Below are 17,817 nucleotides of genomic sequence, written 5' to 3' on the forward strand. Positions count from 1 at the left end.
TTACACGCGCTCTTGTTGCTCTTATTGTTCCAAGACATTCGCGATTACTGATGACTAAAATCACTGATAAGATCCTGCTAGGCTCTGAATCCTTCAGGTCTTGGGGTGCCTTGGCCTCGCTTGTGTGAATTGCGTGATCGCCCATCTTGATGGTGCATGCTACGCCAGGTAGACGCATTGTCGGGGAAAGCCCGACGTAAATGCAGCATAAGTAGCATCGGTATGTAAGGCAGGATATTGTTTTGCGATGGATAAAGGATCTTAAATGTGTTTTGGCAGGCTTCGACGAAAAGCGTAGTTCAGCCAGTTCTTTTACGTTTTTATTGTATTATTAATTTCGTCAATATGGTTCCAAAAGATTTATAACCTGCCAGTGACCTAATATACGAATAGATTTCACAAAAATTTCTCAAAGGCTGCTCAGCACCTTTTATTGGCATTTTTTACGCGCATAGGAAGCGGAAAAAAACATCCATGGAGCTTCGCAATTGCATGTCGGCATGTCGTGATCGTGAGAACATCCAACCAGCCGCGTACGTTATGTGGGGACGCTCTTTGACGACCTCTAACCACACTAATAATTGCCGACCTGATCAATGAAGGATAGCCTGCGGCTTCGGCAAGTCTCCGATATCATGCAATATTGGATTTCAAAATCCTTCCGCTATCATAGGTCATGGAATCGAAGGCTCAATCTTGTGCTTCTTAGCTTAAGTACGTCGCAGCTGCCAAAACTCCTCCAAGCGGAGAAATGTGCATAGTAACGTTGGCGAATCAGTTACTGAGAATATGACTTCAGCCAGCAATTCCCACGGTCCGGGTACCTTTCCGGCTAATGCTGTGACTGGAGCAGCATCTTCACCAAAGTACCATTGGTATCGTGGAGTCTTCTTCCAGGCCACTGTCGTCGGCATTGCCGCATTCACGGCCCCTGGACTATGGAATGCTATGAATTCTGTTGGTGCCGGCGGCCAACAATCGCCGTATTTAGTTATGTAAGTTGACATGCACCTCACAGCAGCATATGGATATCCAGATCTAACCCAGAAGCAGGGCTGGAAACGCTGTACTATTCTCTCTGATGACAATAACCTGTCTCACGGGAAGTATCATTGCGAACCGCTTCGGGTTGAAGGCAACCTTTGCTTTCGGAACTATGGGCTATGCGGTGTACTCCGCTGCTATTTACACCAACAACCGTTATGGGACTGAGTGGTTTATCTACGTTGGTTCCGCTGCTTGTGGTATCACAGCTGGCTTATTTTGGGCGGCGGAAGGCGCTATCATGCTCAGCTATCCGGAGCCAGAAAACCGAGGCAAATATCTTGCGTACTGGTTATGGTAGGTAACATCGCAAGTTGCTGGCGTCGCGGGATTCATCAGAAATGCTAAATCATACGTAGCTACAGGAACAGTGGCAGCATCCTAGGCGGTGTTATTAACCTCGCCTTCAACTACCAAGGCAAGAGAACAGGGAAGCTGGATTGGCGAACGTATATCGTGTTTGTGGTCTTGCGTAAGTACTGGCCCGAGCTTTGGCCCCCATTGACGTGATTCCGCAACCCAACTCTATCCCTTCTCGTGATTTAAACTCCGCCGGGTACAATATGAGACTGGGCTGACTCAACCTTGGTCTAGAATGTCTCGGGCCCCTTGTTGCCCTGCTCCTCTCCCCACCCGATAAAGTCGTCCGACGGAACGGCACCCGGGTCCAGATCGTTGAGCGTATTTCTGACTCGGCTGAACTCAAAGAGCTGGGACGTCTCATGCTACGAAAGGAGTTCCTCCTGGTGTAAGTCCGACAGCCTCGATGCTTATGCCAGGGACGCTTCTCAGTGAAACTAATACTTCTTTGTGTGACAGCACGCCATTCTTCATCTACGTCAACTGGTTGTTACCTTACAGCAGCTCCTACCTGTCACTCTACTTCACCATCCGCGCGCGAGCGCTGGCATCCCTCGTATCTGCGCTTGCCCAGATCGCCGGTACCGCTGCGCTGGGAAGCTTCTTGGACTGGAAGCGTCTCTCGCTGACCACGCGCGCACGGGTTTCGTATGCGTTTCTGATGGCGCTTATCGGTGTTTGCTGGATTTGGGGCACTGTTGTCCAGGCCGATTACGCCAGGCACAAGCCCTCCCTTGACTGGGATGATGCAGGTTTCGGTCGGGGATGGGCGCTGTACATCATGTGGCAGGTCAACTTTGCACTGACTTACAACTTCGGATACTGGCTGGTCGGATGGATGTCGCGTCATCCTAGCGACATCGTCAGATACACGAGCGCTGCAAGAGCTCTCGAAAGCGCAGGCCAGTGCATCAGCTCCGGCATCAGCTCGACGAGTGCGCCTGTGAGTGCCTTTGACTTGCCTTTTGAACTCGTGAGAACTGACATTATCCGCAGCTGACAGCAGCTTTGGGTGTCAACTTTGCTCTCTGGGCTATTGCTGTTGTGCCAGCCTATCTCGTTGTTCGACAAGTTGGGGTTCGACACGTTGGCGCGCATTCGACAAAGGAGAGGCCATCAGAAGCAGTTGATTCACATAAAGGGCAGCAGGATCATGATGGTAGCGACGAAATTTAGTAATTCATCTAACTCAATAAAACCTCGCGGTCCATCTTTTAAACACTTTCTCTTTATTCAGAAGCGAATATCTGGGCCATCGTAAAGTCAACTCCACAATGCCCCCAATTTTAATAAAGAGAAATATCTCTCATTCCAAACTCCATCTCTTTTTGGTTATTTAAGGAGACAGGGAGATGCAGCCGGTGGAGCTGTCCTCCTGGAAGATGCCGCCGTAGATGATGCCCTCGTTGATGTTGGCGGGCTGGTCACCGCTCTTGGTGATGTCGCTGCCACCGTTGACGGGCTTCTTAAGCATACCGAAGTGGAACTGACCCTGGCCGGCAATGTTGTTGGTGACAGCAGTGCCCTGAGACTTCAGAGCGGAGTTGCCCTGGGAGTAGAAGACCTCAGTGGTGTTCTTGGTGAAGTCGAGCTTGACGGCGAAGTTGTGGAAGACACCCTCGGTGAACTTGGTCTTGAAGAGCTCGGGGACGGGGCTGGAGTTGACGTTGCCGAAGAGCTGGAGGGTGTCGGGGTCGGCGGTGTTCTGGCCAAGGATGGTACCGGTCTTAAGGACGACCTGGTTGGTGCTGAAGTCGGCGCTCTCGAGGAAGACAAGCTGGTACTCGTGGGACAGGTTCAGGGGGCGCTGGGCATCCTTCATCAAGCTGAAGTGGAGGGTCTTGACGCCCTGGGTGGAGGCATCCTTCCCGTCGTTGCTGAGGGGCAGCATCTCAGCGCGGCGGAAGCCGACCTGAACGTTGGTCTCGCTGGGAGCGAAGATGGACTTGTCGTTGATGGTAACCTCGAACGGCTTGGTGGAGTTGACGTCGAACTGGAAGAGCATCGGTGTTAGTCTCGCGCATGTTCGGAGTACGGGCCGGGGAGAGGCCAGGCTCGGCTCGGGGTGGGTCACTTACCAGGGAAGAGGCACCCTGGGGGAGCTGGATGAGCTCGCTGAACTTCAGGCCCTTGCCGAAGACGTTGGCAGTGTTGAAGGGGCTGGTCTTTCCATCGAAGTCGGCGGCGGTGAAAGCCTTGGGGATGCGGCCATCGAATTGGAGAGTGCACTGGGCCTTGGAACCGGGGGCGGTGGCGCCAGTGTTGTTCTTGGTGGCGCAGTCGGCCGCGACCGAGGCGATGAGCGAGAGAATAAGAGTAGAAACGAACATTTTGTTGATCCTAGACCGGCTACGAGCGGATTTGTTAAAAAGAGTGTGGTTGGTTGGAAAATAGGCGTCAGATGAGACGAACAAAAAAGAATGCAAGAAACGTAAAAGATGATCTACAGAGGCTTTAGTCCAGGCACGAACGGATCAGACGAGGGCGGTCATTGACATTTTGTACTGGCATCGTCTGATCTGATCTGAGCCTTGTCTAGCGAACATGGGACCGCTGCAACTCCATCTCACCCCAGTCTCCAAGTCCGCGGCGTCCTCGCCCAGCGCGCGACCGTCCGCTGAGCCCCTTACTCTCCAGAAGCTTTCTGCTGCCGTCTGGGATTGAATGGGGTTCGCCGGATTTTCGTGTCATGCACCCTTGGCATCTGTAACTCGGCGCGCCTCGTCACCGCTGAACCGTGCTGTTGGGTACCGGCGAAGTTGGCTGTTCTCCTGATGAGAGGCAGGGTTACACCCTGGCAAAATCCAAAGAAACTTTCCGCTGATTCAGTTTCGGAACCAGTGCCCCATTCGGGGGCAGCACGCACGGAGCCGCATGCGGCCGGGTCTCATCATCAACACTACCGCAAAGACAAAGTCGTGAGTCGTGGCAGATTATCTCATCCATAGAAAGTCGAATTCTTACTCCGGAGTGCCCGGCAACAACTGGAGTCTGCTTCCCTGCACCACGTGGAAGACTGGTGAGAGATTCAATATCGAGCGGCCCCTGATATTAAGGGGAGATGATACCAAGACCTACCTTCGAGCCCAGATTCGCTCAGAGATCCATGGAAAAGCATCATCGCTGCTCCATAGATCACTGCTTGCGCAATCTGGTGATGGCTTCACAATAAAGTTGATGAACGCGAGTTCCGTGTGGTGGAAAGTTGCCATCCAGGGGTGTTGACAATTTGGAACTCATGGCGATGTTTCCGTCGGAACCCCTTGATGACGGGCGTTGCCGAAACCTCACTCTCGGTTTCGGTTGACAACTCCGAGACAGAAGAAGTCCTAACTTGGCTGATGTGCTTGACACGTAGATCATGGCACGGAGCAGTTTATTGAGTTCGGATTGTCTACCTGCTTTGAAAGAGAAAAGAGGAATGCAGTGGTGGAAACATTACCTCGCCGGGTTCCCTCCTTTGCTTTTCTTTTCCAGGAAAAAGGAAAATGGCCGATTAAAGTCGGCGCATGCCGACCGAGTGGGCGGCCGGCTGGTTTGCGTGTCTAGTGTTTCCAATAACTGCCCCCAAATATCGCATTCTGAACTCTATTCCCGCCAAGCCGGTTTGAGACGCCCTAATGCAGGACGCGATATCACCTTTCTGGCGAGACGTCAACCCAAAAGGGTTCTAGAACGGAGGCACTAGCCCATAGGGCGCTGCGAGAGCTCGGGAATCGGGTTGCCAAATCCATTTCGATGGGAAACAGATAAAGATATCCTCAGCCCGCAACCCAGGTTTGGAATGCGGCGCAATTTGAGACCTCGCACTTCACATGAGACGACCTTGCAAGCTGCGGTTGATGAAGTGGACTTGGCAGGGAGCAAAAATCCGCTTAGTCAACTGATCCATGTCCATTGCCTCCGCCGTCCAATATTCTACCGGCGGGATAACTCATCTAGAAATCGAACTGCTCAAAGAGAGTTTTCGGACTTGAGCCGATCCAATGTGTTGCGTGATCTTCAATGAAACTTACATCTCCGCGACTCCTCCAGGTCTTGGCAAAGACACACGGTCGGGAAAGCTGCCTACTTGAGAATATTGACCATATTACGAGCTACTCGCATTGGCGGCAAGTCCTCGAGACCATTCATCCTGTCGTCCTGAAGAAAGCGTTTTTGTGTATTTACATCCCTCGCCGAAAACATTTCCGATCAGTTCGGGCGGACAAATTTGCGATTTGTCCGTGTTCCCACTTTCCGTTTCTTCATGTCCCGGCTCAATGTTGGGGGATTGCGGTTGATTGTGGGGACGTATGGATTCGCTCCCCTGCAATTTACCGCGAAATATGATCGTCGGAACTGTCAATTCGAGAAATGTTTCGATGGTTGATTCGCCCTTGTAAGAATTTTCTCTTTCTAGAACACTAAAAAACTGGGTAACAAAACCAAAAAGTTGCCGCCACTGTGAGGAAAAAGGCCCAAATGGTGCGTCGGAAGTCTGAAAAGCCAACTTTTTGACGACAAAACCACTTCAGCTCATTATCTGAACAGCAAAAGCCAACTGCACATTATTGAGCGCGGCCTGGTGATTTTCAGGATATGATCTAGTTTCTGCTCCAACATTGACGTGTGGCAGTCCTCGACGGTCTGAGACCGACGCATGATGAGATCCCCGAACCAACGTTCTCCGGGGCCACTTCTTCGCCATCGACGAATCTCAGGAGATCAGCATTCAGGGCGACGCACTCACCGGATGCCGATGCGGTCCCTCGTAAACCCATGAGCCACGGACGCGGTGCTTCCGTCATTGCGTCTCCCAGAACAAATATGATACTAGCAGTTTTGGTGCGCGGTATGTGTGGAATAGCTAATTGCCTATAATGGCATCTGCTAGGACCACTGATCAACCGTCTGGACGTCGCCCGCATATCCCTCATACTCTGAGCATACGATGGCAAGAAAGGCTGTTTTGAAAGATATGAACACTGCTGCGAAGAACATCTATCTGGCAGTCGATTCTCGGAGAATGAGGAACCTAGCCTTTCAGAACAGCACTTCGAAAGCGGGTTGTTATATCCAGCCGTGAATTACCGGCACATCTCGAAGTCATACTTATACATAGCGATCAAGGTGAAGTGGGCGTAGCGCAAGTCTCGTTGGAGTCGTGTGACATCCAAGACCAGCCACTCAACCGCCATCGTGAGCATTTCATCATACTTGAGCCATCTGATAGTAGCCAGACAGACAACTTTCATAAAACATCCTATGACTAACTGCGGTAGCATATCATCAATCTACCTATACTGAGAGATTACGCCGCCTATCCACATCCTTCAATGCAACATCAACTATATTCCGTGTCTAAAAGGTTAAAAGATGAGTTGGTGTATTTCACAAAATAATTTCAGAGATCTAGAAACATCGTTCGCATACGTCAAAGTCCCGGGATCGATTCTCTTAGTTGACCATTCGAATCTTCGATCAGCATGTCGGCTTGCTGCTTTCTGCCATGCTTCAATCACTGTCTCTGACAGGTTCTCAAGCGGCCAAGTAACAGCCACCGTGAGTTTGACTTGGCTTTTCTCAACCTCGTAGCTAAAGAAGAAACCATCGACTTGATCGCGACGCCATACTTCCATAATACTAAGACACGGCATATATGTGGCAGCTTGACTCGCGGCTGTAAGTATGCGATTGAGCTCTGTTCGTTCGGCAGTACAAGTAAGAGCGAGACGCTCCAGCAACACTGTCTCTGGGCTCGATGAGACCGTAGAGTTGAAGTGTTGAAAGAAGTCTCCTGCCTCGAAAGCTTGCGAAATGTACATTTCTTTGAGGGAAAAGCTGGCTGAGACTGCAGCCTTGCTCAGAATCGTGGACGTTGATTCTTCATCGGTGATGAATGGACGGTAACGAGGTACCCATAATGAAACCCTCCGGATCGAACTTCGCGTGAAATCTCTGCTTAGAATGTTTCTCGGACTGTGTGCCGGGTTTGCACTTCTTCAAGTCTTTCGATCGGATATGGTCGCTCGCAATCGACTTGCTGAAGACCGGGCAAACTGTCCAAGGTGTCGCCCAATGCCCACCCTAAGACCTCAGCAGAAAAGGATCGTCCGATCCTAAGTGAAGTTACAACAGAAACACTCTTTAAGGGCAGACCAGCTTCAGGATCCAATCTGCTCCTAACATCGACTGTTGGGCCCCTTGGACAACGGCAGCGAATGTCTGGAAAGCCAGAACCAAGAAAGGTCGCGCCGATTTCAAGCGCAATGCCTCTTGTCGTATTCATGAAGCTCCATTTCGCAAGCATGGAAAAAAGGCTACCCAGACCCGCTGAAACTCTTCTCTGGCACTCCCCGAACATGACGTCTTCGAAAGTGGGATTTTCGCATTGGGAGCAATTTCCGTTGCCCAAATCGATGAGAACTGCAACCTTTTTGACCAAGGCACTACGATAAATCGGGCCATCAATGAGCTTCTGAAGGCCTTCAAAGACTGAGCCCGAAACTGAAGCCCGCAGCGTCAATGTCCGCCGCAGTAATGGTTCGAAAAAGTCCTGCCATTCTTTGGAAACACAGGCCAGATTTGCTAGGGGATGATTTGCCTGACGGAAAACGAGGCCCTTCAAGATTTTCAGTATCATAAGTCGTAGCTCTTGTGGAAGGCCTGCCCATGGAAAATTGGAACCTGCGACTTCGATTTTAGAACGTATTTCCATGATGATCGATGAGAGAACGTTATGAAAGGGATAGTGGAAGCTTAGGAGGATGTTGGTGAGATTCGATTCTACGTGAATTAGTTGTAGTTATGAAGTCGCTAGGGGCCTGTGGGTGGTTCACCCTTTTCTTCTGTTCTCGTGCCCCATCAAGGGACATTAGGGCTCAAAGGCACTCTCAAGGTTCTTCTGACTTATGAGGCCTTGTGGACCTTTGTCTTCTGCGTACGAATATGGCAGAGAGAATTACTTGTGTTAGTTAGGTTTGAATCCTATTGGCGGCACGTTTTGGGGTTGTTGGCGCGACTGAATCTTTACGAAGAGGGTTGTTTTCTAAGTTGAGAGCTTCAGCTGTCCTTTGATCCCCCCTTAACCCCCCCTCCTTTCAAATATTCATTTTTAATACAGGCCTTTACCGCCTGTAGTGACCAGTTTTAGTCTGACAGACTCTGGCAGCCGCGCTTAAGAGCTTCAGCTATCCGTGTGGATAGTAAGATAAAAGGGATATCTACGACAGATGACGATGAAAACGGCCGGCAAAGAGGACGACGACAGGAACGACGACAGGGACGATGCCAATTACAAAAAAAACAACAACGATATGCCCAGAAAGAGTGAGAAGGGTGGTGATGACGTGGCTTGGTGCTCCACCTTATGAAAGTGTCTGCCCGAATAGAAAAACTCTCCAATGACTTCTTCCACCATGTGATCCTCAAACCTTTCTCACTCATCACACGCCAAGCGAGCCACAATTTTCAATGTTCATTTCAATCTTCAACGTTCATTTTCTACACGTATTGGTCGATGCTGAAGCGATCTCTGCCACAGGAACTGGGCCACTAAGGCTGCTGTTGCCGCTGTTGCAACACTACCCGCAATCGCGCCCTCCATTCTTACCCGCGCTTCCCTCACTTCTGCTGCTTTTCTTGCCCGTACCGAACTATGTAAACTATCGCCGAACTTTCTTTGAGAGCATAGATGTGCATGGATTCTTGCTTTAGCACTTCTGTCCCTTACTGATTAGAAATCTCACTTTATCTACATTGGCGCTACGCGCCAGTGACCTTGATGCTCAAAAGACCAGTTGTATTTCAACGCCCATATGTGTGACAGGGGAGATCGAACATCACCATGCAAAGGACTCCTCAATCAAGTCGACGGTGAAGCCATCTTTCACTCCGTTCACGACATGTTTTGTGACCTCGTCTGCCATCCTACCAGGACCGCACACCAAGACAGCGGTCCGGCACTCTTTCTCCAGGCAAGACTTTACCAGAGTCTCAGCATGCATTCTACCAAGAATGACTCCCGTCGTAGTCATATCCACCTCATATCTGCCATCCTTCTTGAATGGTAGCTTCGAGACAGTTGCATCCGTACACCAGAATGAGCTTTCTATGCCGGCCGCCCCGTCAAGATACTTCTGCCTTACGTATTCAATGAGTGATATCTCCCGTGCAGACCATGCCAATATGAACCGTTTTGTTCTGTTCATTATACCAGCGCCTCTCTGGGATATTTCATCGGCATTGTGCAATGCAGTGGCGTATTCTTGGATGTACCCAAGGACGCCAGTTATCCCAATTCCACCAACGATGCAGAGTACTGTGTCAGCGTTGAGCAGAGGTAGGTGCTTTGCTCGGTGGCCTGCGTATGGCCCCTCGGTGTATACCGTGATATCCATGGTAGGATTGCTGGAGGACGCAAGGCGTTGCTGAAGTCGCGCGGTGATTCCGTTGTGGGGGTGAATCAAGAACGAAACGGACATTGGACCCTGGTCCACAACCCCATTAGAAAGCACCACAATATCGGAGTTGTTCTTGGTCTCTGTCTTATTTGTGTCTGTAGGCGGGACCCCAGCAATGACTTTGAACGAAGGGCTGGTCCTGGTCTTCCAGCCCGAGACGCTGAAAGGATGACTTTGCCAGAACATTCCCAACCCTGGAAAGTAGAGGAAAGTGTGCTGACCAGGGCCAAACCCTCTCATACTCCGAGGGTACACTGTCAGCTGCATGACCTTCGATTCCGGAATTGCCTCAAGTGTTGCCTGTGAGCCGCCAATATGATTGAACATAGCAATGCGAAGTAATCTCGCTGTCCGGTCGAAGGCCCAGAATGCGAAGCAGATGTAAAGCCAGGTTTGGTAGCCGAAAGCCAGGGTGAAATGGGGCACTATATGGTACCAACATGCAGCCAACGCGGCAGCTACGAGGACAATGTGGAGAGCTAGGAAAGTCTCGTAGAAGTTGATCCGCATCGGAAGAATAGCAACCCCCATGGCCAGGCTGAAGCATATGGTGGCGATAATTCCCCAGTACTGCCGATAATGTTAGAAAATGTGGCCAAACACTTAAAGAAACGACAGCTTACGTAAAAAGGTTCCGCAACTTTGGCAACATACGCTGAAAACCCGTCATAGCCAGGTTGCCAATATGCCAGTGTATACACAACCGAGTGCGCGATAGCTTGCACGGTAGCGATCCGTGCAACCCATCTATGAAGTGTTATGAAAGTCGTGAGGCTCCATCCTGTCAGAGCGATCAAGACATCGTTGCGGCCAGCGAATAAGATAGCGAGCCCCGCGTTGACCAGGCTCAGAATTCCAGTGCGATTACCTACATACTCGCAAAGCTCAAAACCCTTGGACTTGAAGTTGATGTTCGGCTGAAAGCTGCCAAACCCGATGGCAGAGAAGACAACGTTCAGAGTGATGTAGATGGCAATGAAGATGCTGATAGTTCGGCGAGGAACATAGCCTACCTGGCCAGGCAAAGGTTCTAATCGTCGAGATCCTACTAAACCTGGCAGGAAGATGTACTCTCGCAGCTTTGGCCAGAATCTGGATGCTTGAAGCCGTCTGTGAATTGAAGGGAAAGCAGCCGCGAGTTGCGTCAAGACTCCACAAGCGAGACATCCTCCAATAACCACGAGGTACAAAGTGAGGCTGGGTAAAGTCAGTATGATTTCAATGGAAAGCACGAGGGAAAATGTTGTGCTACGTACGCGTATGTTGAGTGGAGATACTCGGACCTACGGAACTCGCCTTCGCTGCCGTAAGTCGAAGAGTACACCTCGCTGTTCACCAAGCTTGTGATGTTGAGCCAGGTGGCATTGGCCGCAAGCTCGATGGTGGGTGCTATGAAGGGCATGCTTTGCTCGAATGTCGGCGATCGTGCTCCGCCGACCGCTTGATTACTGAAACATTCAGCCTGCTTATCGGCGGGGTAGCCATCGGCGGTGCAATGCTGCTGAATGCAGAATGCCATTGTCTGAAGCCAGGGAGTGTTCGAGGCATAACACTCTGGCGATGTCATAGCCATCGGCATGCTCATTCCAGGCATGTTCGACATACCAGACATGCCCGGCATGCTGCTAGCTGTCGCATTGCTGAAAGTGGTGCAGGTCAACCATAACGAAGAGAGTGAGTCGTGGCACGCCTGGCAGCATAGATCTTGATAGAGCGAAATACCGAAGCCAATGACACCGCTTCCGACCTGAGCAGATACACCGAGAGCCAGAACCAAAAGAGCGACGACGACTGAAGTTGCCATGGCGGGCATATCGACTCACAGACTCGTCGAAAGTCGCGCTGAAGAAGAGATGAGGGTAGATGGGCGAACAGGAACGAGCATCCGAACTGTATGATCAGTGGCCTGAGCCCGAGCTTTGGCATACGTGACGGTACCTACGTGCCTGGACGGAGAAAGCTGCCTGACTGGCTGTATCGGGTGCCGGTTCAGGCCTCGGTGGCAGGGCTCTGACTCGAGAAAGCTTGCCCAGATCAATGATGACAAAGGTGTGGTCTCCTTCAAAAACTTGGCAACAAGGAGGAGAAGGTTCAAGAGGCTAACTTTAAGATTAGACCACAAGCACTTAGTCAATCACGTATAAAACAACGGGGAGCGCAACATCCCTAACTCAATCGTATCCCCGTCTCAATACGCCCTACGGCGTCGCGTCTTGTGTTTTAGGAGTCTAAACTCGCCGTGTGAACTCGAGCTGGCTATTCATGGCCTTCTTCCTCGACACGGCTTTCCGAGTTCCTCGTTAATGGCGTTTGCGGTTACTGAAACCCAATACCCCGCCAACAGCAGCGTGTCGCTCTGGGAACCTTACCCGGGAGCCCGCTTGGTACCTTGAAACCCCCCCGGACTGGAGTCTTACTGCCCGAGGCCACTTTAGGAAAGCAATCGTCTGTGATCGCCCGCTTGTGCTGAGTCGAGGCGTAGGACTCGCACGTGGGCCTCGCGGGGAAGCGGCGGGAGGTATGCAGTCATGCAAGCCACCCAACATCAGATCGCCATTAGTCTCTAGATTGTTTACTTCCATATTTCCTGAGGTGGTATCTTCAGGAAGCCTTCATTATGGACGTCGAGAATTGGCTTTTCGTCATTACCACCCAGCTGGGTTCATGCCGATCACTCACTAAGCAGGACTCGGGTTCTGTAAATCCACCGCCAAGTGCTAGGGTGTGCACGTCCAAAGGATATGGTGGGACGCCCACAGCTTTGGCAACTCTTGACCATGAAGAGGGGAATCGAGCCACCAACGGCCGTGCGGCTGAAACAGAAAGCCAATTATCCGGGCTATCCTCGCCACTCCGTCCCGTCTGGGCGGCAAATTGACTTAACCTATGTAACACTGTATAGGGTTGCCTGCCTTGAGCAGGTAGCATACCAAACCCAAGTCCAGGGCTGGGGTGTCTTTCAGAACCACATGCATCAATGTCTAAAGATCTCACGGACATGAGTCTTGCACAGCGGTATATCAAAGTTGTTGGTTTTCTTATGAAGAGACGCATGTCATACAACCTTTGCTGATCTTTCCTTCCGGTTCTTGGCATTATCTCTGTCATTCTTGCTGTCCGCGTATTCTTTCCCTCACTCATTTTCGTCCCCTCCCACCGTCATTAGTGTCAAGAGATACTCTGAAATATGGTATCCCGGATTTCTATCGTAGGCGCTGGGCCAGCTGGTTTTGCCCTTGCTGCCGATCTCCAGAACAATGGAAAGAGTACACTGTTGTACTCTCACGAGACTCATTTGCGGCATGCCAATGATGTGATGAGCAAAGGCCGGCTTATGCTCAGCGGCATGATGGAGGGCTTTTCGCACCTGCGCTTGACGACCGACATGAGCCAAGCTGTAGCATTCTCCAAGATTCTCATTCTCACTGTCCCCTCGACTGGGCAGCAGACAATCTTGGAGGAAATGAAACAGTACGATCTTAGACGCCATACAATCATCGCCATTCCCGGAAATTTGGTGTCTTTGTTGATGGATGCTGAGATCGAGGTGGCCAACATACTAGAGACCAACCTGTCGCCGTACTCATGCAGGATGGATGACAACAACCTTCTCGTCTTCGGGAGAAAGAAAGTTGTTTTCATTACAGCCTTGCGAGCCGATATGCGGCCCGGGTTCTACGAAGACATCCAAAGCATCTTCCCAATGAAGCTGAAGTGGTGCAGTAGCGTCATTGAAGTCAGCCTCTCCAATGTCAACGGGGTCTTCCACCCGGCGATGATGCTGATGAACGCCGGACGCATTGAAAGTACTGCTGGAGACTTCATGTTGTATCGAGACGGTCTTACGCGATCCGTGGCCAACACAATGCAAGCGATTGACCAAGTACGAATGGAGATAGGCAGGAAGTTCGGACTTCGCCTCGGAACTGCCGTCGACATATCCAACGAATGCTACGACCAAAGCTTCACCGATCTCGTTGACCTGGCGCAAAGTTCACCACCACATAATAGGCTGAAGGCCCCAAGCGACATCGATAATAGAAATATCACCGAAGACGTCCCAGATCTACTTGTGTCCTGGCATGGCTTGGCTGAAAAGCTGGGCATAGATGCATCACCTATTGCAGCCATCATTGTTCTCGCCGAGATGGCTATGGGTGCGGAGTATCGGAAAACAGGAAGGAATCTGCGGAAGCTGCATTTGGATGGAGTTGGGCGGAGCGAGCTTGTTGCCATGTTCAGCCCTTTTGAAGCAACACAAAACGAAGCGAGATTATGAGAAAGAGTCTGCGACCCTTATCCATAGCTCAGCGCGCATTTTATCATGACTATGCATATTTCATACTTCTATGGTCGTATATATGCCATTTGTATTCGTAAATAAAAGAAATACATCACTTTTGTTCAGCTCAGTTCAGTCATTCTATGCATGTCAGTATTGATGTTTTTTGCAGGCCAACAGATTTTCTGCATTTAATCCTCTATGCTATATGTCCCTTCTCCGTCTGATCACGTTCTTATTGCTGCTGAAACTATGCTACAAATTCACTTTGTTGATTGGCAAGCTGCGAATCTTGGCACCATGTACTGCCAAGATCCAGGGGATCGGGGCCAAGGCCAATGCAAGGAATGCCAGAAGACTATTTCCCCAACCCCATCCCAGCCTGTGATACATGCTCAGTCCGCTAAGCGGTAAGAATGCCCCAGAGAGGCATCGCAGTACCGCGTTGGCTCCGACAGCACTGGCCGCGTATCGCTCAAACGTATCAATGAGATACGTCTGGATACCAGTGAAGATCAAGATTGACCCGAAGCCGGTGATGGCTGTGCCTATCTGGGGGACAATCCAATGGACACGATATTCGACGCACCAGCCATAAATGAATAGGCCAGCGGGAAATGTCAGTCCCCCAGGAACCGTGATTATGAAGGAAAGCCGATCCTCGGGCGTTGGAGTCTTCCCTTCAGCGACGCGCTTTCTAATTGTTCTATCGCTGAGTGTACCGATGTAATAAGCCCCTAATAGTGTGCCGATTCCTCCAGGAAGGAATACAAGGCCATCAGCTACCGTTGAGAAGTTATAGACCTCGGTGAAAACAAAGGAATACGTCGCATAGAGCAGGTAAAGCGTCCCGTAGAGGGTTGCGACGTAGGTGCATATGACCGTGATCATCGGACAAGTAAGGAGCAGCTTTGGCGGCCGAACAATGCTTCGACGGAACAGCTCGCTCGGAGTATAGTCTGGCGCGAGAGACGAACGGAAGTTAGGATTTCCCGTCTCCTTACGCAGTCTGGCAGCCTTCCTCTCTAGTAAGACGGGTGGATATGTTTCCTTCAATATGAGAAACATGAATATGCTGACAACGGCAATCTGCCTTCATGGTTAGCTGCGTCCATTAAAAGGCGTCATCGATCACTTACAACGATGGAGATTGCCCAGAACATCCATCTCCAGCCGGCGACCTCCGTGATATAGCCTCCAATGATGGGTCCCGTTGTTGGTCCGAGGATGGTGCCGACAGACCAAATTGATGCAGCTTTCCCCCTCTTCTCTTTCGGCATCAAGTCAGCAATGCTGCCCGAGCCAATCGTTATTGTAGCCACGCCTGCGAATCCAGACAAGAATCGAAAAAACAATAGCATGCTCTCGTTTTTCGAAAAGCCTGACATCATCGTAGCCAGCATGAAAACTACGTTCGACACGTTGTAGATCAACATCCGGCCGTAGAGCTCACTTAACGGAGACAAGAAAAGTGTTCCACATGCAAAGCCTAATACGAAGATTGATACCACAAAGGTAGCGAACGTGTCAGAGTTGGTTTTGAACTCTGCCATTATGAGGGGAACAGCCGGCGCGAGCATTGCGGACACAAGCGGCCTTTTCATGTTAACGTGTGTCAAAAAAGCGACAGTATTTGAGAAAATGTCACTCACACCAAGAAGCTGATGACCGAGATCGTTAGGATATGAGTCCATTTCACCAGAGATGACCAGGTCATCGGATTTTCGGGATCCTCATCTTCTGGTTCGCTCCAATGCACGGCAAAGTGAGTACTTGACTCATCCTCTTCGGCTTTGACAGAGATATCAGGCTTAGACTGCATGTATGTTTGGCTCATTGCCGGATGGTCGTGATTTACTAGGGGTGGTGAATTAGAAGTCAGCTAGGGCATTTAGCTGGAGCTGTTGGTTATAGTGAGCCACCCGATACTTCAAAAAGTTGAGTTTCGGAAGTGCCAAGCACTAGATTCCGTGAGAGCTGTGGTCTGCAGGTACAGGATCGAACACATCGCTTGGCTCGTTGCCAACGGCGTGGAGGTTCAGGGAAGACCCCTTTCGCAACCGGGCGGAACTCTCGGAAAATGCCGTAATGCCCGAGACCGAATCCTTCTACCATCTGGAACCAGGATGGGTTTGTTCCATGCGTCTGCGGCCGTCTCTTAAGGCGTTGACTTCGTCCTATCTAGTCGAGTTTTCCATTAGCCGACAAATGAGGAAAGATGATCCGCGTGGAGATCTTGACGCAGGAACCTTATTCTAGAAACGCGATGCGACCTGCATACACATCGGACTTTTTAACCTTGTCTCAAACGAAATTTGGTGTGTGGCACGGGTAGAGTGAGCGCCAATGATATGCATGAGTAGCGATACGATGGGAGGTGACGTTTTCTAAAGTTTGTCCAAACAATTCTATCCCCCGGGAGATCAATTTCCGTCGGTCTCGTGTTCCCCAGCCGTCAGATCAATGAATCAAGACAAGATCGTCATACGCGTACTCATACACAAGCCGCCGCCAAACGCGGCTAAGGCTGTGGACATGTTTACGTGAGAACGGCAACTTGAATAGGCTATAGCACGAAGAGACAATCATTGAATTATAGCATTGTCGTCTATCACCGTACGCAACTGGGATCTCATGGAGACGTGAACTCATGTTAGCCTTCTATCCTCTAGTGGCTACTGCAACCAACAGCTGCATGTCCATGTGAATACCGTCTTTCGTCGTGAGCTTCTCCCATTCCTGCTTCATCTCTTCCCGCACCTTGGAACGTAACTCGACCGGAACGCCACCATAGGTCTTTCCTGAGGAACTTGAGTCTAACCAATTGATCATGGCTTCGCCGTCTTTCGCTGTCTTAACAATCTTGTTTATGACAAAAGTCGTCTCCTTAAATCCCGCACCAGCTAGGAGCTGGTCCAAGTCTTTCTGTTTGATAAATTTTGGCCCGCTGATGACTGGGTAGTTTCGGTATGGCTCTCTACCAAGGACTTCCTCTTTGATCTTTTCATGTGCTGCCTTGTAATCCCCGGAGCCGCCAGACATCCCAAGTCGGCCGCCGGGTCTCAGCACCCTAGCAAACTCCGCAATTGCCGCAGGCTGGTCCTGTACCCAGTGGAACGTGGAGTTGACGAAAACGATGTCGTAAGTAGCCGTCTTGAATTGCGACAGATCCTCGGCTGTTCCCACGTGGAACGACAAGTTGGGCCTTGCTACTTCGCGGGCAAGGGCAAGGCGCTCTTTGCTGGGATCAACACCGTCAACGTGACCCTCCGAGCCGACTATGTCTGCGATGTGAGCTGTGAGGTTGCCTGGTCCGCAGCCAACATCTAGAACACGCATGCCCGGGCCTACTTTCAGTCTGTCAAGAAGGAACAGGCCTGTGTTGAACTGAGTGTCGTTCACGAGGGTGTAACCTCTCGCCAGTTCGCCTGTATCCGTAGCAGCCATTCTGTCGGGTGGTGTCGTAGATCCGGGCAGCCTGCCGTTGGAAGTCGATCACACACTGACGTCTCATTCCAAATGACTGATGGCTTTATACGCGGTTGAGTCGTCAAAGCGCTAACCACTTTCGAGATTCACAAGCCGTGCGTCTCGGCCAATGCGACGGCTTCGTACGTCAACAGTGGAGTCCGCTGCCAAAAAAGCGCTGGGGCGGCCCGAGGTCCAAGTTGACTTTGTGGGGTTTGA

General features: G+C 50.7%; 6 protein-coding genes across 6 annotated transcripts; 2 read left to right on the forward strand and 4 right to left on the reverse strand.

The window, feature by feature from the left end:
* Positions 1-789: 789 nt before the first annotated feature.
* CGGC5_v015052 (UNC93-like protein) lies at positions 790-2,580 on the forward strand (the record flags this gene model as incomplete). The annotated part of the gene is made up of 6 exons (XM_032026901.1): positions 790-995; positions 1,054-1,341; positions 1,404-1,516; positions 1,639-1,792; positions 1,864-2,347; positions 2,401-2,580. The coding sequence occupies 6 exons, from the start codon at positions 790-792 to the stop codon at positions 2,578-2,580; spliced, it is 1,425 nt and encodes a 474-aa protein (XP_031876673.1).
* A 160-nt stretch (positions 2,581-2,740) lies between these two features.
* On the reverse strand, positions 2,741-3,734 carry CGGC5_v015053 (uncharacterized protein; the record flags this gene model as incomplete). Its single annotated transcript, XM_032026900.1, has 2 exons — positions 2,741-3,397; positions 3,483-3,734. 2 exons carry the CDS (start codon positions 3,732-3,734, stop codon positions 2,741-2,743), a joined length of 909 nt encoding a protein of 302 aa, XP_031876676.1.
* A 5,493-nt stretch (positions 3,735-9,227) lies between these two features.
* Positions 9,228-11,652, reverse strand: freB-4 (Ferric/cupric reductase transmembrane component B; the record flags this gene model as incomplete). The annotated part of the gene is made up of 4 exons (XM_032026899.1): positions 9,228-10,418; positions 10,472-11,045; positions 11,105-11,402; positions 11,454-11,652. The coding sequence occupies 4 exons, from the start codon at positions 11,650-11,652 to the stop codon at positions 9,228-9,230; spliced, it is 2,262 nt and encodes a 753-aa protein (XP_031876675.1).
* A 1,383-nt stretch (positions 11,653-13,035) lies between these two features.
* On the forward strand, positions 13,036-14,127 carry ocs (the record flags this gene model as incomplete). The annotated part of the gene is made up of 1 exon (XM_032026898.1): positions 13,036-14,127. The coding sequence occupies one exon, from the start codon at positions 13,036-13,038 to the stop codon at positions 14,125-14,127; it is 1,092 nt and encodes a 363-aa protein (XP_031876661.1).
* Positions 14,128-14,385: 258 nt separating this feature from the next.
* Positions 14,386-15,967, reverse strand: CGGC5_v015056 (Efflux pump rdc3; the record flags this gene model as incomplete). Its single annotated transcript, XM_032026897.1, has 3 exons — positions 14,386-15,219; positions 15,270-15,726; positions 15,783-15,967. 3 exons carry the CDS (start codon positions 15,965-15,967, stop codon positions 14,386-14,388), a joined length of 1,476 nt encoding a protein of 491 aa, XP_031876679.1.
* An 824-nt stretch (positions 15,968-16,791) lies between these two features.
* Positions 16,792-17,577, reverse strand: CGGC5_v015057 (putative methyltransferase; the record flags this gene model as incomplete). The annotated part of the gene is made up of 1 exon (XM_032026896.1): positions 16,792-17,577. The coding sequence occupies one exon, from the start codon at positions 17,575-17,577 to the stop codon at positions 16,792-16,794; it is 786 nt and encodes a 261-aa protein (XP_031876662.1).
* Between the last annotated feature and the right edge of the window lie 240 nt (positions 17,578-17,817).

This window comes from Colletotrichum fructicola, assembly GCF_000319635.2.
Source record: "Colletotrichum fructicola Nara gc5 chromosome Unknown KSG_Nara_v1_contig09, whole genome shotgun sequence".
Lineage (NCBI taxonomy): Eukaryota > Fungi > Ascomycota > Sordariomycetes > Glomerellales > Glomerellaceae > Colletotrichum > Colletotrichum fructicola.